The sequence below is a fragment of the Ambystoma mexicanum genome, chromosome 11, assembly GCF_040938575.1.
Source record: "Ambystoma mexicanum isolate Mex_15411 chromosome 11, UKY_AmexF1_1, whole genome shotgun sequence".
Classification (NCBI taxonomy): Eukaryota; Metazoa; Chordata; class Amphibia; order Caudata; family Ambystomatidae; genus Ambystoma; species Ambystoma mexicanum.
This window is the reverse complement of record NC_090934.1, coordinates 1,213,975,563-1,213,991,067: the sequence shown is the minus strand read 5'-3', so window position 1 is coordinate 1,213,991,067 and position 15,505 is coordinate 1,213,975,563. Positions and strand designations below refer to the sequence as shown.

The 15,505-nt window shown below is 44.6% G+C and overlaps 1 protein-coding gene across 6 annotated transcripts in view; it reads right to left on the bottom strand.

Moving 5' to 3' along the window:
• Window positions 1-10,968: 10,968 nt before the first annotated feature.
• LINGO1 (leucine rich repeat and Ig domain containing 1) overlaps window positions 10,969-15,505 on the bottom strand; it is a 6,683,609-nt gene continuing 6,679,072 nt past the window's right edge. For all 6 annotated transcript variants that reach the window (XM_069624566.1, XM_069624565.1, XM_069624568.1 and 3 more), the window contains one exon: window positions 10,969-13,201. In XM_069624566.1, the coding sequence (XP_069480667.1) occupies window positions 11,348-13,201 (1,854 nt within the window). In that variant the 3' untranslated portion in view covers window positions 10,969-11,347. The remainder of the gene's footprint in view (window positions 13,202-15,505) is intronic.

Sequence of the window (15,505 nt, the reverse complement as noted above, 5' to 3'; positions counted from 1 at the left end):
TTGTAATGGTAAACAATAAACATCACCCGTCTGTTTTCAAATATTTTTCTGTATTATAAAAGATGTATTTAAACACGATCTCATTCTTTACAGAAATAAAATGGTACAGTCAAAGCATTGTCTATGACACACTGCAAAGAGCGTGGCGGAGAACAGAACTCAAATTGCAACATTAGCATTTGATTAAGGCATGCACAGGAATCCTACACTGACTGCATATTACCGTACACACTCAGCTCCCACACTTCTCATTACCTTATCTTTTTAGTTGTTCTCTTTGGCTGTTCTCTTTGTGAATGTGGCTCCCTTGGATTAACTCCAGCAAAAAGGAACGCTTGCCTTCTCAAACCGGGTTCATTGCCTGGAATTCTCAGCTTTTTCAGATAGGAACGCCTCAGCCAGTGGAAAGGTCCTTCTTTCAGCTCTCCCCAATCTCGACTGCCAAATCTTGACTGTAGCAGGACGCAGGGATCTGCATTCAGTCAGGAGTCCCACAGCCAGGTCTTCTCCCCAGTAGTGCAGAAAAATGTCTCCCCTCTTTTTCCCCATTACTGCCCACTAAAACTTTCCTCTCAGCCCTCTGTATGACGTGTCCCAATTAAATCCATCATCTCTCATCCTCCTACTCTTCAACAATAGCTTCGCTTATACATTTGCAATTGTTGCAAATCTGACTTCCTTCTTCCTGCAGTTACTGTGCACAAAAACACGGAGAATCAGGCAGAGAAGAGAAGAAAAAAAAATCTGCACACACATTTAAATGGTTTTCAGAGTATGCCTAATTCTGCAGTGGAGAACACATTTTATTAGTGGGTTATGTTAAATAAATAAGGTTTTATTAGTCAGGTTAATGGTTAATAGGTTAGCTGTTAATTTTCAAATGTGTCTCTCGCACCATAGGCATTTCAGGTGAAAAATAGTGTGCATTTTTAAATGAGCACGTGTGCTTTTAACTGTAAAAATAGATTTGCATCTTATATGTTAAAATCGTTTTTGACTGAATAGCCTGTCTTTCCTTGTTAATCTGCTAACCCATATAGCAATGTACCGCACCCTTGTGGTGGTGCTGCAAAAAAAAATGTGCAAAAAAAATGTGCTACTTGTGCAGTAGTGCTGTACTCTGTGCTGTTTGCTACCTGTGTAGTAGTGCTGTACTCTGTGCTGTTTGCTACCTGTGTAGTAGTGCTGTACTCTGTGCTGTTTGCTACTTGTGCAGTAGTGCTGTACTCTGTGCTGTAACATGCTAAATATCCTTACAGGACCCAGGACCATACATAAGTGTGGTGTGCTCAATGTGCTGATGACATTCTCTTACATGATTATGAGTCTCACAGACTACTGAAGATGTGGCTCCGTGAGCAGCTGGTTCCACATGTGTTTCCCAATAGTTCCTTAGAACCTTTTTAGGCAACAGCCAGACTTTAATTGGCAGGGAATGCCAGATAAACTAGGGTACAGATGGAGTGAGGGACTTGGGGATCCTTCACATAATGAGTGTGGTGCATGTATCACAGGGCAGGCAGCAGGCCCAAAAGTCCAGTGTCATCCCCACTCCCGTTCTCCAGACTCTCACTTTTGACATCATCAAAGATGGCAGATGAGAAACCTGTGGGAGCCATATAGAGAAGAAGAAGAGGGAAGAGTTTGAAAAAAAGCACCCTGCAAAAGCAAAATCTGGAAGACCAAAGGCCCAAATAGTGCATCCTTTCCAGCTAAAGAATCAGGGCCATAATGCTCTGTGAAGGTATGCAACAGAGCACATGTTTCCCACCTGATAGATAGCCAACAAAGATATGCATTTCTCTAACTCAGAAATACTTTACTTTACTTTAATTAATTCATACCGTGCAACCAAGGACCCGAGGGCTTAAGAATGGACTTGAATCAACATAGACTAACGAACAAGTCCAGAAACAAAAAAACAAAAACAGGCTCCTAGTAGGAAGCAAATCCTCAAAGAGAAAGTAGGCAAATAACAGAGTGTTTCATTTTTTTTCTGAAAATCTCAGTAGACTTCAATACTCTGAGATTGAGCGGAAGGGCATTCCTTGCTCTTGGAGCTGCATGCTGAAAAGCTCCTTTCACATCTTTGCTGGTGTTGCATCTGGGAGAAACTAACTGATCAGAATTTTAGATCGTGTTTATTTTCTCCTTGAGGAAATCCTGAAGGTGTGAAGGCATTTTACCCATGCGGCATGTTTGTTATTAGCAGAAGGCGATACAATAGTCTCGATTCAACTGGACGCCAGTGCAGACTCTGTCTGGCCTCTGAAGCATGGTCTCTCCAAGCGGGACCGGTGACAACTCGAACCACCATTTTTTGTATCACATGCAGGCAGTTGCAGTCCGACTTTGTAATGTCTTGCAACAGATTGCAACAATAATCAATATTGGATCCCACTATGGCCCTTGCAATAGTCTCAGCATGCATTTGCCCGTAATGAATGGGCGGAAATGGGCTAGAAGTTTGATATAATAAGCTGAGAATGAAACTAAACTGCTAACCTGCGCCTTCATGTTCAAATGTTGGTCGAGGAAATGCTGAGTGTTTTAACCTTCTTTTGTGTAGGAATTTTTGAATCTTCAATAAAAAGCGCTTTAGGGATGGGAACATACAGAATGCAAACCCCTTCTCTGGATAGCCATTCGGATCAAACTCCCTAGAGTAGAATCACTTTCCCTTTGTGTTAGTGCTGGAAGTGAACAGGTTAACCTGTTGAATCCTAGTCATGAAGAAGATCTCTTCTACAACCTCCATGGTGAGCTACCAATTATTGAAACCCCTCGTCAACTGACTAAGGGAATCGGATTGGACATTCGGTTTCCCAGCACAATGAGCCACTGTTAGAAGCACTTTATTCTCGATTGCCCAGAACCACAGGAGCATGTCCTCGCTGCAGAACTGGCTTTATCCCACCCTGGCAGTGTGGTTGATATAGTGCATAGCCTCAATATTGCCTTTTAGAATCTGTTAGACAAAAAGTGCAAATGATTAGCAGGCTTTCACTTTACTCCCAAAGATTGCTGTAATATCTCGCATTTCCTCTCAAAAGGACCTCATTGGTGAATCACACACATTAGCCGTGTCCAGAGTGGATGGAATGTTTCTCCTCAAAGGACATTGGCTGGAGACAACCAATGCTGCAAATCTGAGCATCGAGCTGGAGATGATCCCCCATATTGTCCTAAAGCTGTGAACATGGATTCTTCAGTGACCACTGGAGGCATCTCATCCACACTTTAGAACAGCGGTCTGCAACCTTTGGCTCTCCTGATGTTCTACTCATCATAGTGGTGGAGAATTATGGGAGTCGTAGACCAAAACTTCTGGAGAGCTTTGGGTTGAAAAACGATGCTCTACACAAATCAAAATGTAGAACTAGAATGATACTTGAGGCCTTAGAGCCAACAATATGAGGAAGCACAGTAGAATGAATCTACCTATTTGAGAAGAATTGTGTGGCAGTGCTTTGAATATTTATAGTTTCCTGTGGGGGAAGAAACGTCATACCTGCTTTGATATCCAGAATTGCTCCAAGGAATTTGATATGCCTCAAAGGTGTTCGACAGGACTTTTTTGGGTTCACAGAAAAGCACAGGGACTGGAGGAGAGTGAACATCCTCTTCAGTCCATGGTTGTTTGCTCCACCTATCTTGATCCTAGAAGCCAGTCAATGAGTTATGGAAGAACATTAACCCTCGCCCTACAGACATGTGCATCCACGAGCACCATCACTTTGGCAAATACTTTTGAAGCTCAAGTCAGAAGAGGGCATCATTATAAGTATGCCGGTCTGGAAACAAAGCCCGTTAATTCTTTCTACAGCATTTTTGCACATTTCAAGATTGCTGGTGGGGGCCATGGATCTCCCGGCAGACCTGACCTGTTGGGAGTTCAGGCCCAGAGCAGCAAATAAATGCCTGAATCACCGGCACCCTTACTAACGTGTCAGTGATTCAGGCAATCCCATCCCATTGGCTCCTATGGGACTCCATGGGAATGGAAACTTACCGGCAATAGAGAAAGTAAGGCAGGTTTGCCAGTATCTCTCCCGGATAGCCAGAGGAATACCCCCAAACCTATAATGAGGGCCAGAGTAAATGGTAGAGCTGCAAACTGGTAATGTATCCCACCACAAAATGCTGCTACTGTTAGTGCTTGCTGTGAATCGGTGTGTGAAAATATGCATTCTGCAGTCCAACTGTACAACTCGGAAACCTGGAGAATCTGAGCCAGGGATACCATTTTGAATGTTTCCTTCTTTAGAAACATGGTAAACAGCGTTAATATTAAAAATGGTCTGTTTCCTTGGAATTTCTTGGGAACATCCTCTGTAAGGATATGACAAGCTCCACCACTCCTTTGACGAGCAATTGGTAGATCCCCTCTATAAGGATAGGCATAGGCAACAGAGGATTTTGAATGTTATTGTCTTCTGTTTTTGCTGAAAAAGGTGGAATCTGCCCCAGGCAACTCAGAGGTTTACTGTCATTTTAATGAAGCCTTTTTTACCAAGGTAAATTTTATCTAAAATAAAAAAAATACTGTTTTTTTAATTGGGGGTTGCCGCACCAAGCCCCCATTTACTTATGTTTTAACCCCCATCCCAAACCCCTCCCCATCATTTTTAATCCCACCCTCCGAAGTTCAATTTTACATGGATATAATTGAATTTCGGTATTTTTTCGGTAACATTTACCTCGGTAAAATGTTTTCGGTAAAATGACTGGGTACCAACTCAGAAGGGTTTGGAGGCTGGAGTGAAGAGGGTGGCACTGGGCTTGTCTCGACCAATGACATCTTAAAATAGTGCTTCTGCCGCACTCACTGTTTAGCTGAGAAAGAGTAGGGTCACAAAATGTCACCTTTCAAAGTGCCAAAAGATGACATGGACACGAAGGGTAGAGTTATGTATTTAGCCGTTCATCTGGAGGCTACCACCTTGCTGTCGAGTGACCTGACCAAGAGTTTGGACGGGTCCACTTGGGCAAACCCAGATGTCTGCCCCCACAAGCGTCTACTTACAACCAAACCAGCGTCCATGGACCCCGCTGCACAGTCTATGGAATTAAGATCCAACTGAAAAATCTTATTGGCTATTTCTTTCCCTTCGCTGATCATTTGTTCGAACAAGCTCTGCATGTGTAATGGTAAGTGCTTGCTGGCTTCACCAGTTCATCGAGTGCAGTTGTAAGCAGCCAGGGTAAAGACAGCATTAGCGAAACTTAAGGCAAAGCTGCCAGATTCAAGTAAATTTCAACCAAAATTGTCCAGCCTCTTGGATTCCTTATCTAGAGGGATGGACAGGAAAGCCATTGGGCACACTGATGTGCTTGAAGCCTACACCATCCCACCCCTCAAGTGTTGGGTGTGATGAAAAGTAGATGGGATCACCAGGAGAAGGTTAGTACTATTTGATAACAGTTTAACACCAGCTGGAATGCAGAGAGGTTTCTGCTAAAACAATAGGATAGGGGAGGTGAGAGCTGGCTAAATGGAAGATGGATACCGTGGAAAGCACCCAGCTCTTCCATGTTTAAATATTGTGGAACTTGCGTGCAACACGTGGCCTTGGCATGCCCAATGAATTAATTGCTTTGGGCACCACTAAGGATGGAGGCAAACTGCCCAAGGCTGAATCTGACGCCCCAATGTCTGAATCTGACAAGGTGCCCAGGCCAGTGGCATCCATAAACCCAGGCTGGTAAAGTAGTTTCAAAACAGCAAACCAAACCAAATCATTCGGTTTGGCTCATGTGACTAAGGCGACCAGCAACCTTCAAAACAGATCGTACATCTTCATAATCAGCAAAGATGGATTCAAACTTCACAAGGGCGTGGCACCCATTCACCAGGGCACATCAAGGTGCATCTGGCGTTAGCCGAAGAGATCGGTGATGTGGCAATGATAGAAGAGCTTAGACCGGTGCGGATGGCAACAGCGCCAAAGAACGGACACTGTTTCCACTGCTAGGGCTGACCCTTCTGCCATCAACTGCCTGCCACATATCAAAAATGAGCCCTGGGCTTTCAAAGCCAGGTTGTACCTGGCATCCACTCTGAAACGAAGGTGCAGAACACTATAACGGCCAGACAAGTGATGAGGGGGACAGGTGCTTATTTCAAGACATACAATATAGCCAGCATGAAAACCTACCACTGTAGTGGAATAGAATCTGATGTTGGAAAGACCAGTCTCTCACTCACTTTAGTAAGTAATGGGGCGGTTTCCTTTACTGACAACGCCAAAGACCTTGACCATGACTACACGAGTAGTGTTTCTTTTTCCTCTGCCTCTGTTATCCGAGAAACATTCAGGGATAAGAGGCTCCACCGTCTTGGAGGGTGTGGCACAATATTTGGTGGAATAATGCACCCCACTCTTACCAGCCTTATTCAAGTCAATCAGGATCATGACCATGTGTCCCATGCATGGCCGTAGGGTTTTGTGGTCCTCTCCTAAACACCACACACATCACCTGTGAAGGTTAGAGACCATCGCGTTTCTGCCACACACCATGCAATGACTCAGACCACAGTTAGGTAGAAACAGGATTAAGGAACAATTCAAAAGTGACTGATGAAAAACAACTCCAGTGTTTAAAGCAGCAGAATAAAGGAAGTGATGTCATAGGGCTCACGCGGCTCTGTAAAGACACCAGTGATATCACTTCTTGCACAGGGGCGCGACTGGCGCGGTAACAGCCTGACCATCGCCACCTAGTGGTTACCAAATGCTTGAGGTCTAGTCTGCACCTGGATGTGATTTTAAAAGATGAGGACTATGTGAAAGGGAGGGCTCAATTAAGAATAGATTTGCTCTTTTGTTCAAGGACGAGCTTGATTATTTAAGGCACACTGTGTCAGAAACTGCAGCTGTTCTAGGAAACTGGGAACATCTTGTTTCTGGGAATGTATGCATTCTGTTCAAAATGCGTGCTTAATGAAACTCCCAGGGTCCCCAGGTGACAAGGGCAAGGCTTGCATCTGGAGAACAACAACCAAAGAACAGACTGTAGAAGGGACATTGCCTGTATGTAGTGTCTAAATTGGTTAAACACAAACCAACAATCAGTTATTACAGTGGACTCAAGTGCATATAACCTTGAGAATGTCTTAATGCAATATAAAACCAGAGGGAGGGAATAAGTGCACCATAGCCTTTGCTTCATGCTCCTTGATTGCCAAAAAGAACATCACAGAAGCCCAAGTATTAGGGTTTCCCAGCAAGGAGAGAGGTATCGATTGGGAGGTGCGACTGAAGAAAAGAAGTAGGTGGCATCATGCTTATAGAGACAGTGCCCAGTGAATTGGGAAGTGAGAGCTAAGGGAGTAGGCGTGGTGAGAGGTGCCCAAGAGGAAATTCTGGATTGGATTAACAAATACAGACAGGAGAAGGTTGGCACAATTTGAAAAGCATCAAAGGAGCCTGAGAACGCTTTCCTGATTGGGTGGAGGATTTGTCTGGGAAAGGGCGTTAACTGTTTACTGGTGAGCACATGTCTCCCCCACCGCACAGCAGCTGAGAACATTGTTCATGAGGCAAGTGCATAAGAGACACATTGGAATTTGAAAAGTGCAGAGATGGGTATTGTGATCACCTCTGATGGCCTAGAATGTACCCCTGCCTGTAGAGATCTTGTTCTGCATGTACTTCTGGGAATACATGGCATCGGAGGAGCACAGCAGCCATGATAAGGTTTTCATTCTTATAGGCACCAAGAAGACTGGGCAAAGGCAACATAATTAATTGGTGAATCAGGCCTAGAACCCAAGACTCCTTACAACCCCTTAATACATGTTAAAAAGGTTATCAGTACCCCAGTACGACCTGCTGCAGTACTAGTAGCAATATAACAATCGGAGGGAGAACATGCCTGGGCGGACAATGCCCCCGGGGCTTTGTTAAAGTCCTTGTTTCGCTCGGACTTGTAACTGTCGCCCCAGGGTTATGACCCCATCGTTAAGGAACCCCTCCTCATGTTCTATTGCTTAAATCTACCGTACTGCAAATCCCTGGTGGGTTCCAAATTTTATTTGGACTATTTTCTCAATGTTCCTGAATGTGGCTTGTTTATAGTACCCCAGACACATAAGTGGTGCCATTCTTGCCACAAACTAGTCGAACTGTGTCTATTTCAGATTCCCGTAAACATCCATTTGAAAACTGCAAAGAGTGCAGAATGTAGTGGCAAATAATCGCTCGTAATACTGGAATACAGTGAACATGTTTTGATGCCCCTGTGCATGGTCCACCAGTTGACCATTGTCGGTTGACCATTGAAGAGAGAATATAATTTTAGGCCATGTGTATAGTATAGCAAGGAATGCAACATCAAGGGCCTACCTTCCTCCGGACCAAATGTACAAAATATATATATCATCTAAAACCTTAAGATCTGCCTCGAAGGCCTATTTATTGTCTCCAAATCAATATTCAATATTAGTAGATTCAATAATAATATTGAATATATAGAAAATTCAATAATAGTCAATATAATATTCAATATTATTACATTAAATAATAATCAATAGATCTGCCCACTAGGAAGCTAGAACTGTCTCTGTCACAGCATCTATAATTTGGAATACCCTCCATCTGGAGACAACCAAGCAAACGTCAACCATTAATCTTTTCAGTGGAAATTAAAAACCTACCCTTTCCTAAGCAGTACCAGCCTTGAGAACCTAGATGCCATATCGCCTGGCACCACAACACCTTTCTGTGACACTTTTACTACCAGCATCCAGATACCTCTTAGGAGGTGAAAGTTTGTGATTTAGAAGTGGACCTACCAACACCTACCACAACAGAGGTGTTCACCAGAAATATTGTCCATCAAGTGTCTCTAATGGTTTAAGAAGTCCAAGGGGCTTCTTGATAAATATGCAGCTTTATCAAGGCACTGCATATGAAGAGTTTAAACTTTGAGTGCCCTTAGTGCAGTATTACCCAAATTGACCTTTTACAATTGACCCTTTGTTCTAATTGACTTAAATAGTGGTCCTAATTGCCGACTGCACAATTGACCTTTATGTTTATTTCATTTTTTCTATATATGTGTGGGGTGGGTTTGGGGTAATACATAATATAATTGGATTGGGTAGGGAGTTGTTTTTTTTTTGGATTGAGCAGGGGATTGCGGGGGGTTTCCCCCTGCATATATGACCTGATTGACCTTCATTTCACTATCAATTGTGCAGAAGATCAATTCTCCTGTGATCAATTGTGAAAAGGTCAATTAGCATACATCCCTTAGAGCGTATACATTTACACAACCTAAAAGAATCGGTCCCTTCATGCCAGATAAATATGTTCTTTCTTAGACTTGGTCAAGCAGCAGTAACTCCTTTGTGACCCAACCATCCTGGGAATCCCGGGATAACATCTTTTTGTCCAAGCACTATGGGCGAGGTGGGCACTCAAAGGGTAGAAAGAGTTCAGATGGAGCGTATCCACATATTAGTTCATGGGAGGGTGATGGCTACAGCTACAGTACAGAGTCTACTTTGGTCATGCTGTGCTATGCATCATTCATCAACAATGAAATCATCATTTCATTGACTTCGGAACAGGAAATTGACAACTGGCACTAGATCGTGGTGGCGGCTTTAGTAAGGTTCTACCCGAATTGGATCCAGAACTATTTTAAGGAAGTAGAAGGGACTCAGGAGAATATGGGCAAGTACTTAGGCACTTTGAGTTTCCTTCAAAGTGGAAGAGGCAATGAGAAGGAGGGATGCGTTTTGGAATGTCTATGTTCAGTGAATAGAGGGACATTAGGTGTAATGGAGGATGGGCGTTATTGGATACTGGAATAGAGGCCATGTTAGGGGAGAAGTGGGAGTTCAGGAGGCAGAAGAAGATACAATGGAATGGGATTTGATTGATTATTGTGCAGATGTGACAAGCTGCAACGAGCTGTGGTTTTGCGTCGGGTCGTGATGTTAAGCCATTGTGTCAGGGTGTGTAAAGCACCAAGTCAGATGACACTATTGTAAGTCAAGAGGTCAAGAATCTGGACTTTAGGGGTGGTATCAGGAGTAGACTTATTAGCACGTTATATTATGGTATCAATGTTTCCATGGTTGAACTCCTTCATCTAGATCCCTTGCTACCGGTTCATACCTGAATTCCCAGTTGGAAGTTGCCGGGATATTGCAAGCTTGCTATTCACTGTATTGTGAAACGGGGGTGGGTTCCATCCTAGATTGATGTGTAAGGCACTTCCCTAAGTGATGCTAGCAAAATGCTGGAACCAAACATCTCTTGGAAAGGGATGCTAAGAGAGCATTGTTACCCGGGCAACCAAGCTTATTGTGGTTATCAATATTTATGAAGAGGTTTTGTTATGATTTTTAGCGACACTGACGAGCTTGGGATGTGGCATTCTCGACGCATTGCTGCCCCTTTGAATTCAAGTTGTAGGAGCCTTCCATGATAGCCCGTACAGCCAGGAAAGACCCTCCGAAATGAACAACTGTGTTTGCTTAAGGATTACCTATCCAAAGTAATGTACATAGAGCATGGCATTGCTAATGTTGTTGCAGGGTGAATGAACGACTTGCATTTTTGGAGTTATTAGGATGAGTGTAATGGGAAAGGGCTGAAAAGATAGGGCGAGGTTTTGCCAGAATGCACCTCAAATACTTGAAGAGTCACGCCCATTGTGTAAGGGAGACAGTGGTTGGGAGGTGAAGTGTGCCCTTTGATATTTCACAAATGATGGGGACAATTCTTTTGGAGTAAAGTCTGCCTATGTTCTTGCTCTCCCGAAGATGGTGTGTTATCATTTCTATACCTCACTTCAGGGTGTAAGTGTAGCAATGGAAGAGGAGTTTGCATAAAGAAATATATGGAACGTAGGCACCACTTCACACCTTTGTAGAAACACACAACTGAGCAAGGCACTCAGACGTTATATGCCGTCCCAAATGTACTCTCTGCCAAGGCCAGCAAATCGGCATTCACTGTATGGGATTTTTTTTTTCCCAACGTGGTTTTTATTTAGAGTTTTTCATAAAAATTCACAATTATTGAAATTGGTAAAGTTGCAGAGCTCAGTTCATACACAGCCCTCACTGATTGGCGGTGAGCAGCCCCCACCCCCTTACTTAGCTGCCCTCTAAGTAGTCTGTCAGAATTCCACCCTTAGGACGAGTGTTGCCAGCTGTGGGCGTCTTTGGAGGGTCCCAGTAAAAAGACAGAGTGGAGGAGGGGCTGCTGAGTTAAAGGTCTGAGGAGATGGGAAGGAGAAAAATAAAGAGGAGGTAACTCTGTGTCCATCCCTTCCCTTCTTTTCAGGCAGACCGTTGATGTCTCCTTGTCTTTAGGTTGCCCACAATTTAGATCATTTTCATGTTGAATTTCCGAGGAGCGTCTGCAGAGCTGATGCCGGCATCTGATTTGCGGGGGACATACTCAATCTCTATGTTGTGCTTGGTGTTGCCTTTCCCCCGACTCCACAGGAACAGGAGCACCAGGCAGAAGAGGACAACCCCCAGGAAGGAGATGAATCCCATTGTGGTGGCAATGATCAGAGTCTTGATGTCGAAAGGGAAAGGCACGGTGGCACGGGTGCTGTTGGCATCACTCTCATTGGGCTGGTTGGAGATAAAAGCAAAGGTCTTGTTGGGTTGGTGAGGCCAGTCTGGGGAGTAGCTGCGGACATGCAGATGGGCTAGGGAAGTGTCGTTGCCCCCGGCATTGCTAGCGATGCACAGGTAAGTGCCATTATCCTGGATCTGGGCGTATCTCACCTCTAGAGTGCCATCCGGGAAGACAGTGAGGCGCCCATTGGTCTTGCTGGAGAGGATGTGTCTGCGTGGTGATTGCCAAGTGATAGTGGGTGGAGGGTCACCATCCGCCCTGCACACAAAATGCACTGTGTGACCCTCATCCACGTGGATCTGCTGGGGCTTGCGGTCACGGATCTTTGCCTTGCGGCAGGTGAAGTAGTTGGACAGGAGCACATCAGGGAAGTCCTTGAATTCCTTTCCCTGGACGAATTCTGGGGTAGCACAGGTTGGCTGCTGCTTGATGAAGTTTAACCTCCAACGGCGTCGAAACACCCAGAAAAGTCGGCAGTCACAGGCCAATGGGTTGTTGTCCAAGATGAGTGTCTCCAGGTTCCCCACTGAATGGAAGGCAGTCTCCTCTAAAGTGGTGAGGAGGTTGCTGGACACATTGAGGATGTGAAGATAGTTGAGGCCCCGGAAGGCATAGGGCTCCACAGTGGTGAGTTGTCCCCCAACCATGTGGATCTCCTGCAGTCGGAGCAGGTCATGCAACATGGAGCCCTCAATAGTGAGAATAGGGTTATAGGACAAATTGAGGAACCTGAGGTACACCAGATGCCTCATTGCCACATACGGAACAGAGGTCAGATTGCAATGTGTGATGGATAGGGAGGTCAAGTTAAGTCCGTAGAGGCAATTGGAAGTCATAGTGTCCAGGTAAGGCCAATTGGATATTTCCAGAACCTTGAGACGATACAACCTTTTGAAAGCATGGTCCCTAATCGCATTAATATTCAGATGGCGAAGCCTCAGGATGATCAAGTTGTGTAAGTGAGACAAGGCTTCTGTGGGGATGTAGGTCAGGTTGCACTTTTCCAAGGTCAACTGCTCAAGACTGTTGAGGCCATTGAAGGCCCGGTGGGATATGTAGACCAGGTCATTGTCCCCGACCTCTAAGGACTTGAGGTTGTACAAGTCCTGGAACATGTGATCCAAAAGGATCACAATTTTATTCTCACTGATGTCCAATTTGGTGAGATTGCTCAGACCAGTGAAGACCCCCAGCGGGATCAGCTTTAGCCGATTGTTCCGGAGAAGCAGAGTTCTGAGGTTGAAAAGATTGTTGAAGGCCCCCGGCTCGATGGAGCTCACAATGTTTTCATTCAGGTCCAGTTCCTCCAAGTGAGGGTAGCTGGAAAAGTCGTCCTGGTTGATAGTCTTAATCCGGTTCTTACCCAGGTCCAAGAGCCGGGTCTCTGTCGGAATCCCTTCGGGGATGCCCACAAACTTCTTGCGGTGGCAGAGGACAGAGCGATCCTGGGCGAAGCATTCACACTGGCGAGGGCACCCCGTGGCGGAGCCCGAGAGGACCGATCCCAGCACCAGCAGTAATATAGGCTGCCAGCAGGCCAGGATTGGGTTATGCATGCTCAACCCTCCAGTGGTCCCCCTCGGCATCACCTGCAGGAAACACAAAGAGAAAGAGAAGACCCAGTTAGAGAGACTTAATGCTGCTAGATGAAAACAATACAAAAGTGCAGTTACTAGTTATTTATCCAAATGCCTCGCAGAACTGTACAGGAACGATTGATAATAAAATGCTACTGTATATTGCCCTTTTGCCATTTGTTGCATGCTTCGATGCACCAGACTCTGTTACAGAAGTGGGAGAGTTGTTAGTGGAATAGCAGGAGAGCTAGACGTGGAAACCTGTGCTGTTGATGAGTGCAGGTCGTAGGTTCTCTGGTCCTGTGTGCTGAAATTCGTCTATGTGTTTGATTTTAAAGCCTGCGGGCTTTTTTTTCCCTGGAAGGGGGAGCCCAGGATCTGCAAGACTAAACATGCCTTGTGTGGTGTTGCCCGCTGATGTGAAGGAGTGAAATAAGACTTCAGAGGGGACTTTAGTCGCAGCTCCTTAATGTTGGTGGGATATCAACTAGATCGCTGGCTGCCGTCAGGGGCGGGGATGTGTGTTTAGTGAATGGCGGTGGTGGGTCAATTAGTTGAGAAAAGAAGACCCTTAAGCAGAAGGCGAGTTAGAACTTTGGGCGCCCTCCAGATCACACAGTGTGTAGCACAAGCTACCTTTGAAAGCTCACAGCTCTATCCATAGGACAAACATTACAGAGACCCCAAATGATACAGCAGAATCTATCATAACACTGTGCAGCTACTAATTGAACGAAATGACATTTTGCAGCTCTGCCTTTAAACCTCGCCTTCTTTTTGCAAATATATAAAGCACCAGCCATCCCCAATCCTCAATCTAGAATCGGCTCAGGCCCCGTTTCCCAAGTCTCAGCTAGACACAGACACACACACACCACTCCCTCCCTCTCTCTCTTCCCCCCCTGTACATGGCTCTGCTGGTCATGAAGATGCTCATATTGCAAACACATTTCTATCAGTGGCAGAGGCATTCAAATGCATAATGTACAACTCAGAGAGCTCACAAAGCACGGTTACTTTGCAGACCTGTGCTAGTTAAAGTGAGCAACACAGAGCGCCCGTGTAAGGATTTTTAAGGATTTGTTTATATCCAGGATGTCAACTATCCTGACATGCAAAAAAATGTATTTGCTTTAAGTCACTGTGACAACGAATTTGCATCTCTAGCTTTGTTTATTGCACAACTTATTTTCTTACATGTCTGTAATCAAGTATAGTTTACCATTCAGGATGTGAACATTAAAGCCACAATTCTATTCTTTTGGCTTAACATGTTGCTATCAGAATTTTCATGCTGTCATGTGGCGTTATTATACAATTTGTTTTTTAGTAACTCTATTAGACATTATTAATGTAGACCTTGAAATCGAACTATGTGAGCCAAACTTTGTGATCCTGGTCACCCCCACCCTCCTGGACATCTGTCCTACCTTCCCACTCCCTGCTTTTTGGATGCTGCCTGAGTACCACTAGTTCCTTTTTTCCACTTCCACCCCTCTGTATAGCACCATACCCTCAATCCACACAGTTGAATTCAAAGAGCTCACACATTACATCTTGCCCAGCACGTCTACCCTCGGAACCCACAGCAATTTACCGACTGGTTACATAGTATACAGCGCTTATATTCCCAGAACGTGCACCACTATTGGGAAAAATTACACATTATACAGCACTTGTAACCTCAGAACTCACAACACTTTATGGAAACGTTATACATTATCCAATAAGTCTGCCCTTAGACCTTGCAAGACTTAACGGACTACTCACACATTATCCAGCACCACTATACTCATACCTCACAGTAATGTACAGATAGTTTACACATGATCTAGCACTTCTACCCTCAGCTATCATAGTACTTTACGAACTGGTTACACATTAGCATTCAGCACTTCAAATGTACACATTATCCAGTACTTCTACCATCAAAACTCACATCAAATTTTGAATAGTGTACACAGTACCCAGCATTTCTACCCTCAGGCCTAGCAGGAAATTAAGGACTGGTCACACATAATACAGCATTTCTACCCTGAGACATTGCAGCACTTTACGAAAAGTTACAAATTATCACACACTTCCACCCAGGTGCGAACATGACATTGAGCTGCCTGGCCTTCAGCCCCCTAACCCCCACACTGAAATGAGAGCTGAGGGGGAGGGATTTTTGTCACTTAGCGAGGGGAGAGAAGCTTTTTCTAAAATCAGCGGATTTAAAGTGTTACTATGTCTGTGCAGAAACATTTATTTGCACAAACAAAGCAAAACTTTAAAGCTGCTAGTGTCAGGAAATGCTTCCATCACTGCACTGCC